General features: G+C 37.3%; 1 protein-coding gene across 2 annotated transcripts; it reads left to right on the top strand.

Annotated features, from left to right (window-relative positions):
* Positions 1–7550: 7550 nt before the first annotated feature.
* On the top strand, positions 7551–13502 carry golga7 (golgin A7). Of its 2 annotated transcripts, none has more exons than XM_027174812.2 (6): positions 7551–7697; positions 10002–10127; positions 10323–10475; positions 11021–11122; positions 11403–11459; positions 12050–13502. In XM_027174812.2, exons 1-5 carry the CDS (start codon positions 7689–7691, stop codon positions 11445–11447), a joined length of 435 nt encoding a protein of 144 aa, XP_027030613.2. In that variant the 5' UTR covers positions 7551–7688; the 3' UTR covers positions 11448–11459; positions 12050–13502. The 2 variants fall into 2 exon arrangements, with proteins under 2 accessions (XP_027030613.2, XP_027030612.2); XM_027174811.2 differs by having other exon boundaries at positions 12047–13502.

Here is a 13502-nt window from a genome sequence, read left to right as displayed (position 1 = left end):
CATCTCAGTGTTCTCTCATCTCAGTGTTCTCATAGTTCAGTGTTCTCTCATATCACTGTTTTCTCATATCACTGTTCTCTCATATCACTGTTCTCTCATAGTGTTCTCTCATATCAGTGTTCTCTCATAGTGTTCTCTCATATCAGTGTTCTCTCATATCAGTGTTCTCTCATATCAGTGTTCGCTCATAGTTCAGTGTTCGCTCATAGTTCAGTGTTCTCTCATATCAGTGTTCTCATAGTTCAGTGTTCTCTCATGTCAGTGTTCTCTCATATCAGTGTTCTCTCATAGTTCATTCATTCATTCATCTTCTACTGCTTATCCGAACTTCTCGGGTCACGGGGAGCCTGTGCCTATCTCAGGCGTCATCGGGCATCAAGGCAAGATACACCCTGGACGGAGTGCCAACCCATCGCAGGGCAAACTCTCATAGTTCAGTGTTCTCTCATAATGTTCTCTCATATCAGTGTTCTCTCATATCAGTGTTCTCTCATATCAGTGTTCTCATAGTTCAGTGTTCTCTCATATCAGTGTTCTCTCATATCAGTGTTCTCATAGTTCAGTGTTCTCTCATATCAGTGTTCTCTCATATCAGTGTTCTCTCATTTCAATGTTCTCATAGATCAGTGTTTTCTCACCTCACTGTTCTCTCATATCAGTGTTCTCTCAGTTCAGTGTTCTCTCATCTCAGTGTTCTCTCGTCTCAGTGTTCTCTCATCTCAGTGTTCTCACATCTCAGTGTTCTCACATCTCAGTGGACATCTTTACATCTTTAGGACATCTTCAAACTCTGTGAAGGTTTTTTTTTTTTAATATAAATTCAATAACATGCTTCTGCAAAATGCCTGCTGACACTTTGATTTAAAAGAACTTTATATTTATAATATACTTATACTTATACTTATATATATAAATAATAATACTTATTTATAATAACTTTTATAAGATGATGTATTTAGAAACAACTCCAAAGAACAGTTATAGATTGATTAGTAAATAAAATGTCTCAGAATATGTCTTTTTAAAAATAAGGTGTGGCTTCAGCTCCCCTGTCCCCCTACTCCTTTTTTAGGGTGGCTTCAGCCCCCCTGTCTGTGATCTCAGCCACCCTAAAACTATAAGATTAATTTTTACTTTCATAAATAAACAATAAAAATTACGTTAAATGCAAGAAATGTCGTCGATGGGAAAGAAAATTATTTATTAATTTGATCCAAGAGCGATTTTTTCACTTTGCTTTTACGCGCGTGCGTTGTAGTCTTTCAAAAGTGCGTCATCAGCTGTCTGCTTTATTAGAACGGAGAAGCACGGGCACGCGCAACGATTATAACGTTAATCGGCGGAAAACCGCAAAGACGGCAACCTAAAGCAGTGAAATGTCACTATTCTTATCACCAGAATTGATAGCACAAACAAAACATTAATGCAAACGATCCATTCAATACTAAATGAAAATAACATGTATTGATTTGGTCTTTGTCTTGTGAATATTTTTTTTATTAATGTTCGTAGAAAATGCACACATACCTGAACTGATTTGATTCAAGACTGGCATCATTAACATCATGCATAAGATTTTGGTGTCCACTTTTGCCATTTTAAATACTACCATAACTTTTGGCTTACTATATAATATATAATATAAAACTCTGCTTGTTTTAAATTCTCAGTGAGGTCTAAAAACCCCTAAAGATGAAATCCTAGAACCGCCCCTGGTAAGGGGTACAGAAAATGAACACACTTACATTCACATCATTTGGCAGACACCCTTATCTGGACTGACTTGCTTTTATCCAATTTATACAAATGAGCAGTTAAAAGTTAAAGACCTTGTTCAAAGGCCCAGCACTGGCAACAGTGGGATTTGAACTTACAACCTTTTGATCAGTTGTCCAATATCGGAAAGGTATGAACATTGGACTGCATTTTATGGGATTAAGGCACCTTGAGAGTAAAATCCTGGATATAAACCAGGGCAAATTGGGTTGTTTCTAAAGTTACAAAAAGGGAACATACAACAAAGATCTCTCTTAACATAAGGCAATCTTTCCCAAAGGCCCAGGGGAACTTCTTTCACTGAACAAAGGACATCGGGTGCATAATAATTGGCAAATGTGGTGTGGATTTGTGGATGGTGTTCCTTTAATTAACTTCACAAATTTACACTAGAACCATATCACATTATCCTTTCACTGATTATACCCTGAAGGCTCATTTAACCGCCCCACTTTTTTTCATCCAAATTTCTGCCCTCTACCAATTACGTCTCCATTATTTCAAACTGCGGCTTTGGGCAGCATAAGACTCTTGGAGAAAAGTAGTACTATGCTATTTGCCCTCTTCCACATGCATGAGCTCACAGACAAGTCTGATTGGCTAGTGTTTTTGGGATTGACAGGGGAGTGAGAGTATGTTCCTCCCATCCAGAGACCATAGAGATTGTGGCATCATCAGGGTTGGACCTCACATTCTCTCTATTCTATTCTTAGTATATATCTTTTGGTATATTTATTTATTTACTTATGTTACTTATTTATATTTTATGTGCATTTCTAATTTTGATTTCTACTTTCTGTTTTTTGTTTTTTTTTTATTGCATGGAACCATATTGCATTTTTACTAATCCTTCTTCTTTTGGCCAGCACAATCTTCTCAAATGACCACTGACTGTTATCTTAATCTCTAAACAACAGCACCATGATTCCACTGGCCATTTTCATGAATGCCATATTTTGGACACAGGATAGTTTTTGCATTTTGTGAGTTTAAATACATACATACTGTATAATATAACAGATTATGATCTGTTCATCATACTGTTTATTTTTCTCAAACTCTTTCCTTATATTGTGGTTTTTGTATTCGAGACAGTTATTGCATAGAATCCATCGATTCACATGATGTGGAAATTCGGACTAAATTTCTGGAATCGAACAGTTCTTCTCACACCCCTAATGCACACTCCACCCTCTCTTCTTTTACATCTTATTATTTTTTTATTTTATTTCTTCACTTAAATTACAACCCTCCTCCTCACTAATGTGGCATCTACATACAGTAAGTAAAGGTAAATAGGTGGTGACTGGGAGCACAAAATAATTATTAGTGTTAAAAATTTAGTAATGTTATTATTCAAAGCTTTTAGAGGTGCAAAGTGAATGTTATTCTTGTTCATTTGGTTCACAATTAATTCATTTTTGCTCACATGCGCACAGACACACACACAAATACACGCAAGTACAAGCATGCAGGCACACACAGTATATCTTAGCATTAAACTCATTTCTTAAAGAGCTCTTGAAATTGTGAGGCTAAAATAATAACAAATGAAGTGTGTAGACAGTGTAGAAGTCAAAGAGCAACAGCGAGCCAAACCCAAAGCAAACTCTAAGCATGCAAAAGCAAGGTTTTAATTTCACCTCTGCAGTGGAGTGTGTAACCGCTCGCTATGTGCTGATATTACATTTCATATCATAATGCTTGAGCTCTCTTGTTTGTTTCAATATTATCATGAAATTTGTTTGAAATCAAGAACATTTACAAGACAGCTGGAGTTCTTCTGACTTTAAAGAGACCCAAACCACCGCTTATCCAAGCGACTTCCTCAACAGTGTTGTTTTGGGAAATAAACTCGTATGTGTTTATGATAACAGTAATGTTTGTGTTTAATATTGTAATGCATTGTGTAAAAAATTATTGGCTTATGCCTGGTAACTACATAAAGAGATACAATACCCCAGTAAACACACTGCAAGCCAGTAAGACCAAGAACTAATCTCTGATGTATTTTACTGATTACAGTGTTTCTCAAGTAACTAATTAGGTGTGACATATTTGGTGCCTGAATTCGTTTTTTTTTTAAGCTTTGGTCCGGTTGGGGTTGAAGAAAAGTTTAGATTACATTGAAAATTACTGATTACAAGGCACTGTGAACAGATTATAAGCAACCAAACGATTGTTTTCTTTAGAAACCGAGAGCCACTGCTAAGCTCTTGAGCAAGGCCTTTAACCCAGCTGAATTTAGTTTGTATTCTGGCTAGTTAGTTGCTTTAGGTAAAAGTGTAGGCTGAATGAATGACGAGGATTTATGAGTTAGGTCTAGACAGAATTCAGCCCCCTCCTCACGTATTTATATACCATTTGGTGTATTTTTCTAAAGATTGTTGGTGGCGCTGTTGCACTTGGTTCCACAAAAAGCCCAATTTCACTTAATTTCTTTAAAAATGTAGTACCTAACAAACATTATAACAAACAAACAATATTAAAAATTTGTATTGAAAAATCACAGAAAGAGGCTTAGGAAGGTTTTTAGCCTGTGAGTCAGTAAAACTGAAGGATTTTTCCTCATTTGGTGTTCAAATAGTGGAAAATACTATATCCCCATTAGATGTCCAGTTGGGAAGAGATTTGGTGAATGTGAAAGTCATAGAATGTGATTTAGACCATTTTCCTTCTGAACAAACTATTCAGAGAAGTCTCATGCCCTTTAGATGGGGCGGAGTGATCCTGGAAGAAACCACCCTCATCAGACTACCTCAGAGTAAAGTTGATCACTCAGATGAACTTTGTATTCATGCTTTCCTCGAAGGGGACACAATTCATGCAGGCGAAATAATCTACACCAGAACAGAGCCGAAGAATTTTCCATTAATTCGTCACGCATCTCTACATTACAACCATAACGTTGGAGATCAGACTAACATAAAATAGAGTACTGTGTTCTGAGGATAAAAATCTAACGTTGGTTGTTTTGTCTACTTGTCTGTTGCTATAGATACTGAGATAGGAGTTTTTTTAAGTTGCTGGATTGATGTCACTGGATTCGTCACAGACATGTCTGTTTGAGATACACAACTGAACATAACTGTGTGAGGAGTGTGTCTAAAGATTTAGGCAATTCAATGCAAATCTCTAGGCAATAAGCATCCCTTATTAAGCTGCATTAACCTCATAGCTTAGGTTTAAGGGCGTTACTTTGTAAATTTGTAAAAAAAAAAATGTGTTTTCTAAATAAATGTGGCATGCGTCTGAACTACCCTTGCAAACCGTAGGAGGTAATTTCCTTCGAGCTCGTCACTCCAGTCATTTCTGTCACACTCACATTGCTGAGGATTTCTAGTGGAATGTTGTGGTTTGGCAAATGATGCAATTTGTAAAAGCTGTGTCTGTTCATCTGAAAGAAGTCTTAAGTATTACTGACATAAAAGTGGATTTATACTCATCAGGAGGTCAAACCCTTAAGGGAGAACAACTATTAGACTGATCTTAGATTAGTGTAAACAAAACATACACAGTCATTTGTTCTCCATTTCCATCATTGTAGAGAGATGGGATAGAGAGATATATGGCAAGTAAGGCATTAAATGATTAAATAATAATATTTGCATGTTCTTCCCATGCTGTGGAGGCTTCAAACAGGTACTCTGTCCAGTCCAAAGACATGAATTGTAATATTAGTGTCATCTCTAAATTGTCTGTTATTTGTCTATATGTTTGTGCCCTGTGATAGATTGTGATAGACCCTGGCTTGTGCCCAGAGTCTTCTGGGATAGGCTTCAGGTTTCCCCAGACCCAGTAGGGTAAGCGGTGTAGAGAATGGATGAATGGATGGATTGATGAATAATAATAATTGAGGATGAATCTTAAAAGCTTAAAAATGCCTTGTGGTTTCCTCCAGTTACTCTGGTTTCCTCCCCCAGTCCAAAGACACGCGTTGTAGGCTGATTGACATCTCTAAATTGTCTGTAGCGTATGAGTGTGTGTGATATAGTTGTTGTTATTATTCTTATTCTTATTCACGTTCAATGAACGAGCCGCAGCCCTATAGCTACATAACTGTAGCAGACATGGAAACATACTTGGAGACAGACAATGCAGTTTCATGGTGGTCCTGATCAGGATTCGTGCGCTGTGAGTCTGTTTTCTTTCACACTCATGGCAAAAATCTGGTGATCCAACAATGGAAACATTTTGACTCTCTAATGAGCGGTATTTGGCCCTGCCATTAAAACCACATGCAGCCCGAGAGAGCGGCACAACATCTGTACCCAATACACTAATAACACTGCAACACATACAGTTCAACACAAACCAACCTTTTCAGTTTATATTGACATAATCAAGACAAAAGATAAATAGAGTTGCTGACATATTTCATACTTATAATCCACACACATTGAAATATGTGAAAGATGGAGGAGATATATTCGTTTGTGAAACATGAAAAGTAACCAATGTGAGTCCCAGAGGAAACAAATTGGAATAAATAATCCCAGGGTTGAATGTTTCCTCAACAAATGATGGAACATTCATAAACCATGTTACAAGAGAAGTCATGCATCTTCCTGTCTATAAGGCACTGAAGGACATGCGGTTGTGGTCGAAGCCAATGTTACGTGAAAGGTTGACTTAGATGAAACATGAATATGTTATATGCAGATTGTTCTCAGGAACTGGGTCACCTCAAGACAATGCTGAGCCCTTGAGCAAGGAATTTATCCCTCAACTGCAGAAATTAGTTTGTATTCTTGCTTCAAGTGTTGGTCAAATGAATGATGGTGTCTAGGCTATGAAGAAGTGAGTCCAAGCCATTCTGATTTTCTTTGTTCCACAGAAATCCAAAACAATCCACTTATTTTAAGACATTCATCAAGCACAAATGATCTGATCTGGATGCCAAACTAAGTGATCACTTCAGTTCTGTTTTATATCTATGGTTCATTTAACAATGGACATTGTTGTGAAGCAGCTTTACAGGAAGTGTTCAAAAATTCAGAATTAAAACAATAAAGTTTCAAATTAAAATTGATATTTATCTTAACTGAGCTTGGAACCAGACTCAAAATATATCCCATCCTCATCTCGGTGACAACATACTGTATAGTGCAGTTATAATAATTTCCTTTCTATAACTGTACACTATGTAGTCAAACAAATTGTGCAACCAGGAGCTTTTGAGGCACTTATGAGTATGAGCATCAGCATATTTTCTGACTTTGTTCTACCAATGCCAACAAATGTTCCGTGCTAGAAACACGAGCACAAAACCAACTGCAATTCATAGCCAACTTAATAGTCTGAAAGTAGCTCTCTCTCTCTCTCTCTCTCTCTCTCTCTCTCTCTCTCTCTCTCTCTCTCTCTCTCTCTCTCTCTCTCTCTCTCTCAATTGTCTTGTCTTTACTATTTACTCATTAGTATTTTTATGGTGGCATGGTTGAAGCAGGTTGTGTTGCCTCATAGCTCCAGGATGGTTTGATCCTATATGCTTCTGTTTACAGTCTGTGTGGAATATCTCAGGTACATCCTGAGTGTGGATGTGGGTTTTTCGTCCAGTTCTCTTCACTTCTTCCACCTCCACACTGGCAGGCAGATTAGCTATGATTCATTAGGCCTAGATGTGTGTTTATGTGTGAACAAAGATATTACTGAAGACAAATGAATGATGAGTTATTGTTGCTGTGGCAATTACATATCTATGCATTTCTATATTATTTTAATATTGGTCTTTTTGTGTATATAAATGTTCCTGTAAAAAATAACAATTATAGAACAAATGTATATATAGATATTCTCAAGCATAGGGCTTATTTTCTGTAAACGGTGGAACTAATGTTAAAATAAAGTTGCCAACGGACGGTTTTCTACGCAGCACAGCGTTTCGGGGCGGAAACGGAGGAAAATCAACTATTATGGCGGAGGTAATATGATCTTAAATGATAATTAAATATTTTCTTTTTATGTAATATACGACAAGTAATATCTCTTGTTTGTTACTGCATTATATATTCTACAAATAACCGATCAACACCTGGATAAATCCTGTATTTGTTAGTAAACAGACGTGTCGTTAGCATGTTAGCATGTTAGCATGTTTGTTATCAAACGTCAAATTCGCGTTAAATCACCAACAAATATTGTTGCATTTCGGTATTTATTTATTCTCCTCATTATTCTATGTGATGTTAAGTTGTTCCGATGTAGATATTGTGTGTTTTTACGCTGTTTTGCTTGTATTCAGCGTCACTGTTGTTTATCTCTGATTCTCTCGTCAGATGTTTATCATCACATTTGGGTTTTTTATTCAAACCAGAATCTCCAAATGAAAATTTCCATTTAATTAATCCTAATTACACCATTAACCGCTTTTAAAGCCAACAGTTCCTAACACATGTGGGGAAAGTAGTCAAGGGCTTAGAGCATTTCCTACCTGTCTCAGGTGTTCACTGCTGGAACTAATGATTTTACTTTATTCTGTTTAGTAATCTGTGGATATTAATAATGAAAACGTGTTGATTATAATTACATGCATGTAAAAGACCTGAAGAAGAATAAGGCCTTCCTTCCTTCCTTCCTTCCTTCCTCCCTTGACTTGTGTGTGAGAGATGTTTCTAATCTTAATGATGTTTCTGTTAAAAAAAAGTGACGTGACATACGGCTAAGTACGGTGACCCATACTCAGAATTCGTTTTCCGCATTTAACCCATCCAAAGTGAACACACACCCGGAGCAGTGGGCAGCCATTTATGCTGCGGCACCCGGGGAGCAGTTGGAAGGTTTGGTGCCTTGCTCAAGGGCACCTCAGTCATGTCCGGCCCAAGACTCGAACCCACAACCTTAGGATTACGAGTCAGACTCTCTAACCATTAGGCCACGACTTGCCTAAAGAGTGATAAAGCTTTGGTGTTAACCTGTTTAGCTCAGGTTTACTTTGACCTTAATTTGTTAGACCTTTAATCAGAAATCTTGTCCAAGGATTAAATACATACTGCCCAACATTTCAGTGATTTGCTGTTTTGCACAATCCTTTACATTATCTCAGGGACCTGCTACTATGAAACTTCATAGTTCATTATAGTATTACTGCACGCAATATTGTTGAACATACAGTATTTATACTGGTCAGCGCTGTTTCTGTTTATTGTCTTTTGTGTATTGTATTTGTTTGTATTGTCATATTTGTATTGTCTTGTAACTTTTTGTCCTGCACTGTCTTGTCTGTCTGTTTGTCTTGTCCTGCACTGTTTTCACCAGGATGCACAGTTGCACTTACTAACTTACTAAGTCCTTAGCCCTCTTTTATTTAGCACCCTGATCCTGGAGATCCTGTCTCATTTCACTGGTACTGCAACAGCTATATATGGTTGAAATGACAAAAGCTTCTTGACTTGACTTGACTAAAGGGATTTAATCGCACAACCTTCCAGCTGCAGGCTCTCTTTCTCACAGCTTTAGATCAGAATCAGAATCGGGTTTATTGGCCAAGTTTATTGACACACACAAGGAATTTGGTTCCAGCTGTTTGTGACTCTCAAAAGTACAGACATCAATAACACTATACTATACAAGATAATACAGACTATACAAGACAATGCAGATGTGATACAATAGATATGAATATTAAATATGAATACAGAATATATGACGGATCAGTTATGTACAAGTGCAAATAACAATATTGTGCAATATTATGCATTTTGTACAATATGCAGCAGCAGTAGTGTGTGTAACTTACACGGATGATGTGATGACTGACAGTTCTGATAATGCAGTACTTGTAGATATGAAGCAGGGAATATAATTATGGTGAGATGAAATAAGAACCAAAGTTCACGACGTTTTTCATGATGTACTGGTGAATATTTTAAACTTATGGATGTACTGATTTATATAACAGTTTATTCTTTTTGTCCTGAAGCTTAAAGCCCATAGTAAAGCATTTAGTATTAAAGCATCCCAGTGCTGTATCTACCTGTATAACTAGCTCCTGCTACTGCATTATTCTACTTAGTAATGAAGTTGGTGGATGATTTGACATTTCCAGAGGTTTCAGTTTATGTGATCTTTTCTATTCATTTAATAATTATTAACCTAGATTGGAAATAGCTGATTTAGATTTTTTTAAACTAAAATTTTATTCAAATTGTGAAACATTTAAGAATGGTTTCTATTTCCCAACCCAAGTTGTGTACGTGTGTAACATGTGGCTGATGTTCCTCACACAGACACACAGCTTGCAGGATCTGAGGCAGCAGGCCACCGTCGCCTCCAAAGTGTTTGTTCAGCGCGACTACACGTCAGGAACCATTTGCAGATTTCAAACCAAATTTCCCACCGAGCTCGAGACCAGGGTGAGACATCAAACAGTCACCTCTGCTGAATACAACACGGCATTAAATATTAAAGAGACGTCTGTGACAGAAATCGCACAACAGCGTTCTATCTTTTATCGACCATAAACACTATATATATGTGTGTGTGTAATAATATAATCACAACCAATCACAACCATTAAATAAAATGCTGTTCATATTCGACTCCTGCAGATTGACAAGCAGCAGTTTGAGGAGACGATCCATACGCTGAACAATCTCTATGCCGAGGCAGAGAAGCTGGGAGGAAAGTCGTATTTAGAGGGCTGCCTCGCCTGTCTCACTGCCTACACCATCTTCCTCTGCATGGAGACTCACTACGAAAAAGTACGACAGCTGCTTTAGTGAACCGTTTGAACCGTAGACCCACGTTCCTATTATTAAATGGCATTGCGCTGCATTTAACCACTTAACCACCTACTGTACATATATAAATGTTTAAAAGATCTTTGAATACGGATTGTTAAAAATATCCTGTGGAGGTTTTTATTGAATGGCAGTAATGAAGTTAAATTATTTATTGCTTTAACGTTCAGCATCTTAATATTCAAAATTTTGCAAATTGCTTTATATAATAAATGTGTCCTAGAGCCGATGATTTTATCTATCTAAGTAACTGCAAACAGCTGGATACATCATTCGTATACATTACGTTCCTATACGTCATTCATGTTAAACTTGAAATTGATTTACGTAGTTAGCTGATGGTATGAACTTTTACTTCCCGCTGATGGTGGCTTTTGGTTTATTTTTTTTGTTTTGTTTATTTTAGAGATTTGAATGATGTGCTTTAGCTGTATTCAGTGCTACCTCGCAGAGTTTTTTGTGTATTTATTTTATTTCTTTGGCACTCTTATTTATCTGTGCGTTAGGTGCTGAAAAAGATCGCCAAGTACATCCAGGAGCAGAATGAGAAGATCTACGCTCCTCTGGGTCTGCTCCTCACCGACCCCATCGAGAGAGGACTCCGAGTCGTATCCTTCACATTAACACTGTTAATTAGGTCTTAAGGGAGTGAGGAACAACACGATACAGTTCCAGTTTGGAACAAATTTGTCCTTTTTTTTATCTGTTTTTTTTTTTTATTTCATTTTATTTTTCCTGAAATATATTCTAATTATTTAAATGTAGATACTCTGAACTCTATAGATGCAGGTTTCCAACTGCCTCATGAACGTTTTGTGCTTGTCTTTATCACGCTGCTGTGTAATGAGTTTCTTTCTGGAGGATTTTCTTTAACCCAGTGCCCCTAAGGTGGAGATAACCATATTTGAGGACAGAAGCATCAGCTCAAGATAAAACACACCAAAGGTAAGTGTAGAGCTCAGGGCAGTTCAGATCAGCACTTTCAAATCAGCTTGTGGCTTTGAGCTTTCTATACAGAACAAATTCAGTTACTGGTAAAGAGAAACAATTAATGAATGAATGTGGATGGAGGCTGATGGAAGCATAGAACAGCTGCTGGATGGACAGTAAGATGGATAGATAAATAGATGGACAGACAGGTCAAGAGGCTAATATGTTTAAAGATGCACGCATGTAGAGATATCATGAAATTAGCATGCAGAAAGACTCGTGGGTGGACAGTCAGGATGGATTGGTAGACAGACAGATGGACAGACTGAAAGAAGGAGGTATAGACAGGTGGATACGTAGATTGAAAGGACAGAGGGACATACAGGTATATGTGTGTAAAGTAGACATATGATTAGGATGCTAAGAAAGGATGGATGGAGAGAAAGAAATACCGGCAGTCTGAAGTTATTACTAATAACCAGAGCACGTGATTAGAATAAAAGACACATTCAATCCAAACATGTCCAAACATTGGAGTTCTGCTCTGATGTAATGTAAAACATGTCTTTATGCAGTTCATGGATATTTGTATGTCTTTTCAGCAGTAAATGTGAAGCTCTGACCTGCTGGAGTCAGGAGTCTTCTTCACGTCTCCACTGCTCGTCATCACCCTGTTTCTCGACGCAGACGCTCCATCCTAGAGTCCATCATGTTGTTCTGTCCTCCTCCCTGCATTCCTACCAGGAGAGCGAAAGCTGACCGGCTCTTCCTTTAGAAAATTGAGCTTACTTCATTTCTAAGCCGTTCGTGTTTATGAAAGTACCGTCTTAATTACTGGAAATTATTTTAAAAGCAACATGTTTTCTATAGTGCTCCTTTTAAAATGGTTTCTGTTTCAGGTCGCCTTTTTTTTTAATCCTGTTTGTTTTGTATATAAATATATATATATCTATAAATATGTGTGTGTTGAGTGAAGGCCAGGTAAAGTGTACAGTGTTGATTGGCCACACGGCTGCAGTGTTCAGCGAGACGGCGTAACTCCCAGCAACAATGTAATCAAAGGCAGACTTTATAAATTGACATTACAATATGATCTCACAATTAGAATCCTACGTTACTCCGTTTCAGTGACCGTTCGTGTTAATATACCGATTGTACAGAGTGACAGGAGCTTATGTTAAAGTTGGTTCTCCAATTGCAAGTGATCATGTAACCAGCACGAGCATTTCTGTTTACTCCTTCGCCTTGACGACAGCTACCTAAATGTACCATCAGCTATCGGCCTATCGAGCCTAGTTAACGTTAACGCTCGAGGATTTACTCTGTTGTGTTATTACACCGATTTTATACATCACACAGTACAAGTGATCAAGCTTGTGATTGGCTGATTGCATTGATCTCGCAGACCTCAGGATGCCTGTTACTTTGCTAAATCAGGACATTCATTCATTTTATATTTTAGATCTATTTACTCCAATTTGTCCAATACAGACACTTTAAAGACGACTGTCCGTATACTGCCTTATGAATAGGACAGAATTTATCACCACATGTTTAGTCCGAGTGTGTTAAATATAACAGTATAACTAATTATCGGCACCTAATATATAGATACAGCATACATTTTAATCTCTTTACAACTGATTAGTTAATGATGTTCAATTCATTTCATCCACATGCAGTGATTTTTGCTTTGAACACAATCTCAGAAAACACTAACACTCACAATTAACCCTGGTCTTAAACACACGTACACCATTATTAAACACTCTACCTATAATTGTGTGGATGGTCCTGCACTCAGATTGTGTGTGCAAACCAACAGCCAGGTTTTAGTCTAGTTGGCACAAAGCTGTTTGATTTCAATCCGTGGCCTCTTTGTATCAATACCGATGCTGTAAATCCCTGATAAATCAAACAGACACCATATTTATTGGATTTGTGAGCACAGCTGCCATTTGTATCTTTGTTGTATCATAATAAAATTGTCTTTTCTCGAAATAGCTCTGCACATCTTTATTTAAAACGTGTATGGTAATAAAGTCGATGTAACTTCAA

This window comes from Tachysurus fulvidraco, chromosome 20 (genome assembly GCF_022655615.1).
Source record: "Tachysurus fulvidraco isolate hzauxx_2018 chromosome 20, HZAU_PFXX_2.0, whole genome shotgun sequence".
NCBI classification, from domain to species: domain Eukaryota; kingdom Metazoa; phylum Chordata; class Actinopteri; order Siluriformes; family Bagridae; genus Tachysurus; species Tachysurus fulvidraco.
This window is presented reverse-complemented; position numbering and strand designations above follow the sequence as displayed.

Bases quoted from the DNA above. Each gene is read 5' to 3' on its own strand.
- golga7 (XM_027174812.2), top strand. The intron at 10,476-11,020 runs GTACGACAGCTG...TCTGTGCGTTAG, and splicing joins TGGAGACTCACTACGAAAAA to GTGCTGAAAAAGATCGCCAA. The intron at 11,123-11,402 runs GTATCCTTCACA...AGTGCCCCTAAG, and splicing joins TCGAGAGAGGACTCCGAGTC to GTGGAGATAACCATATTTGA.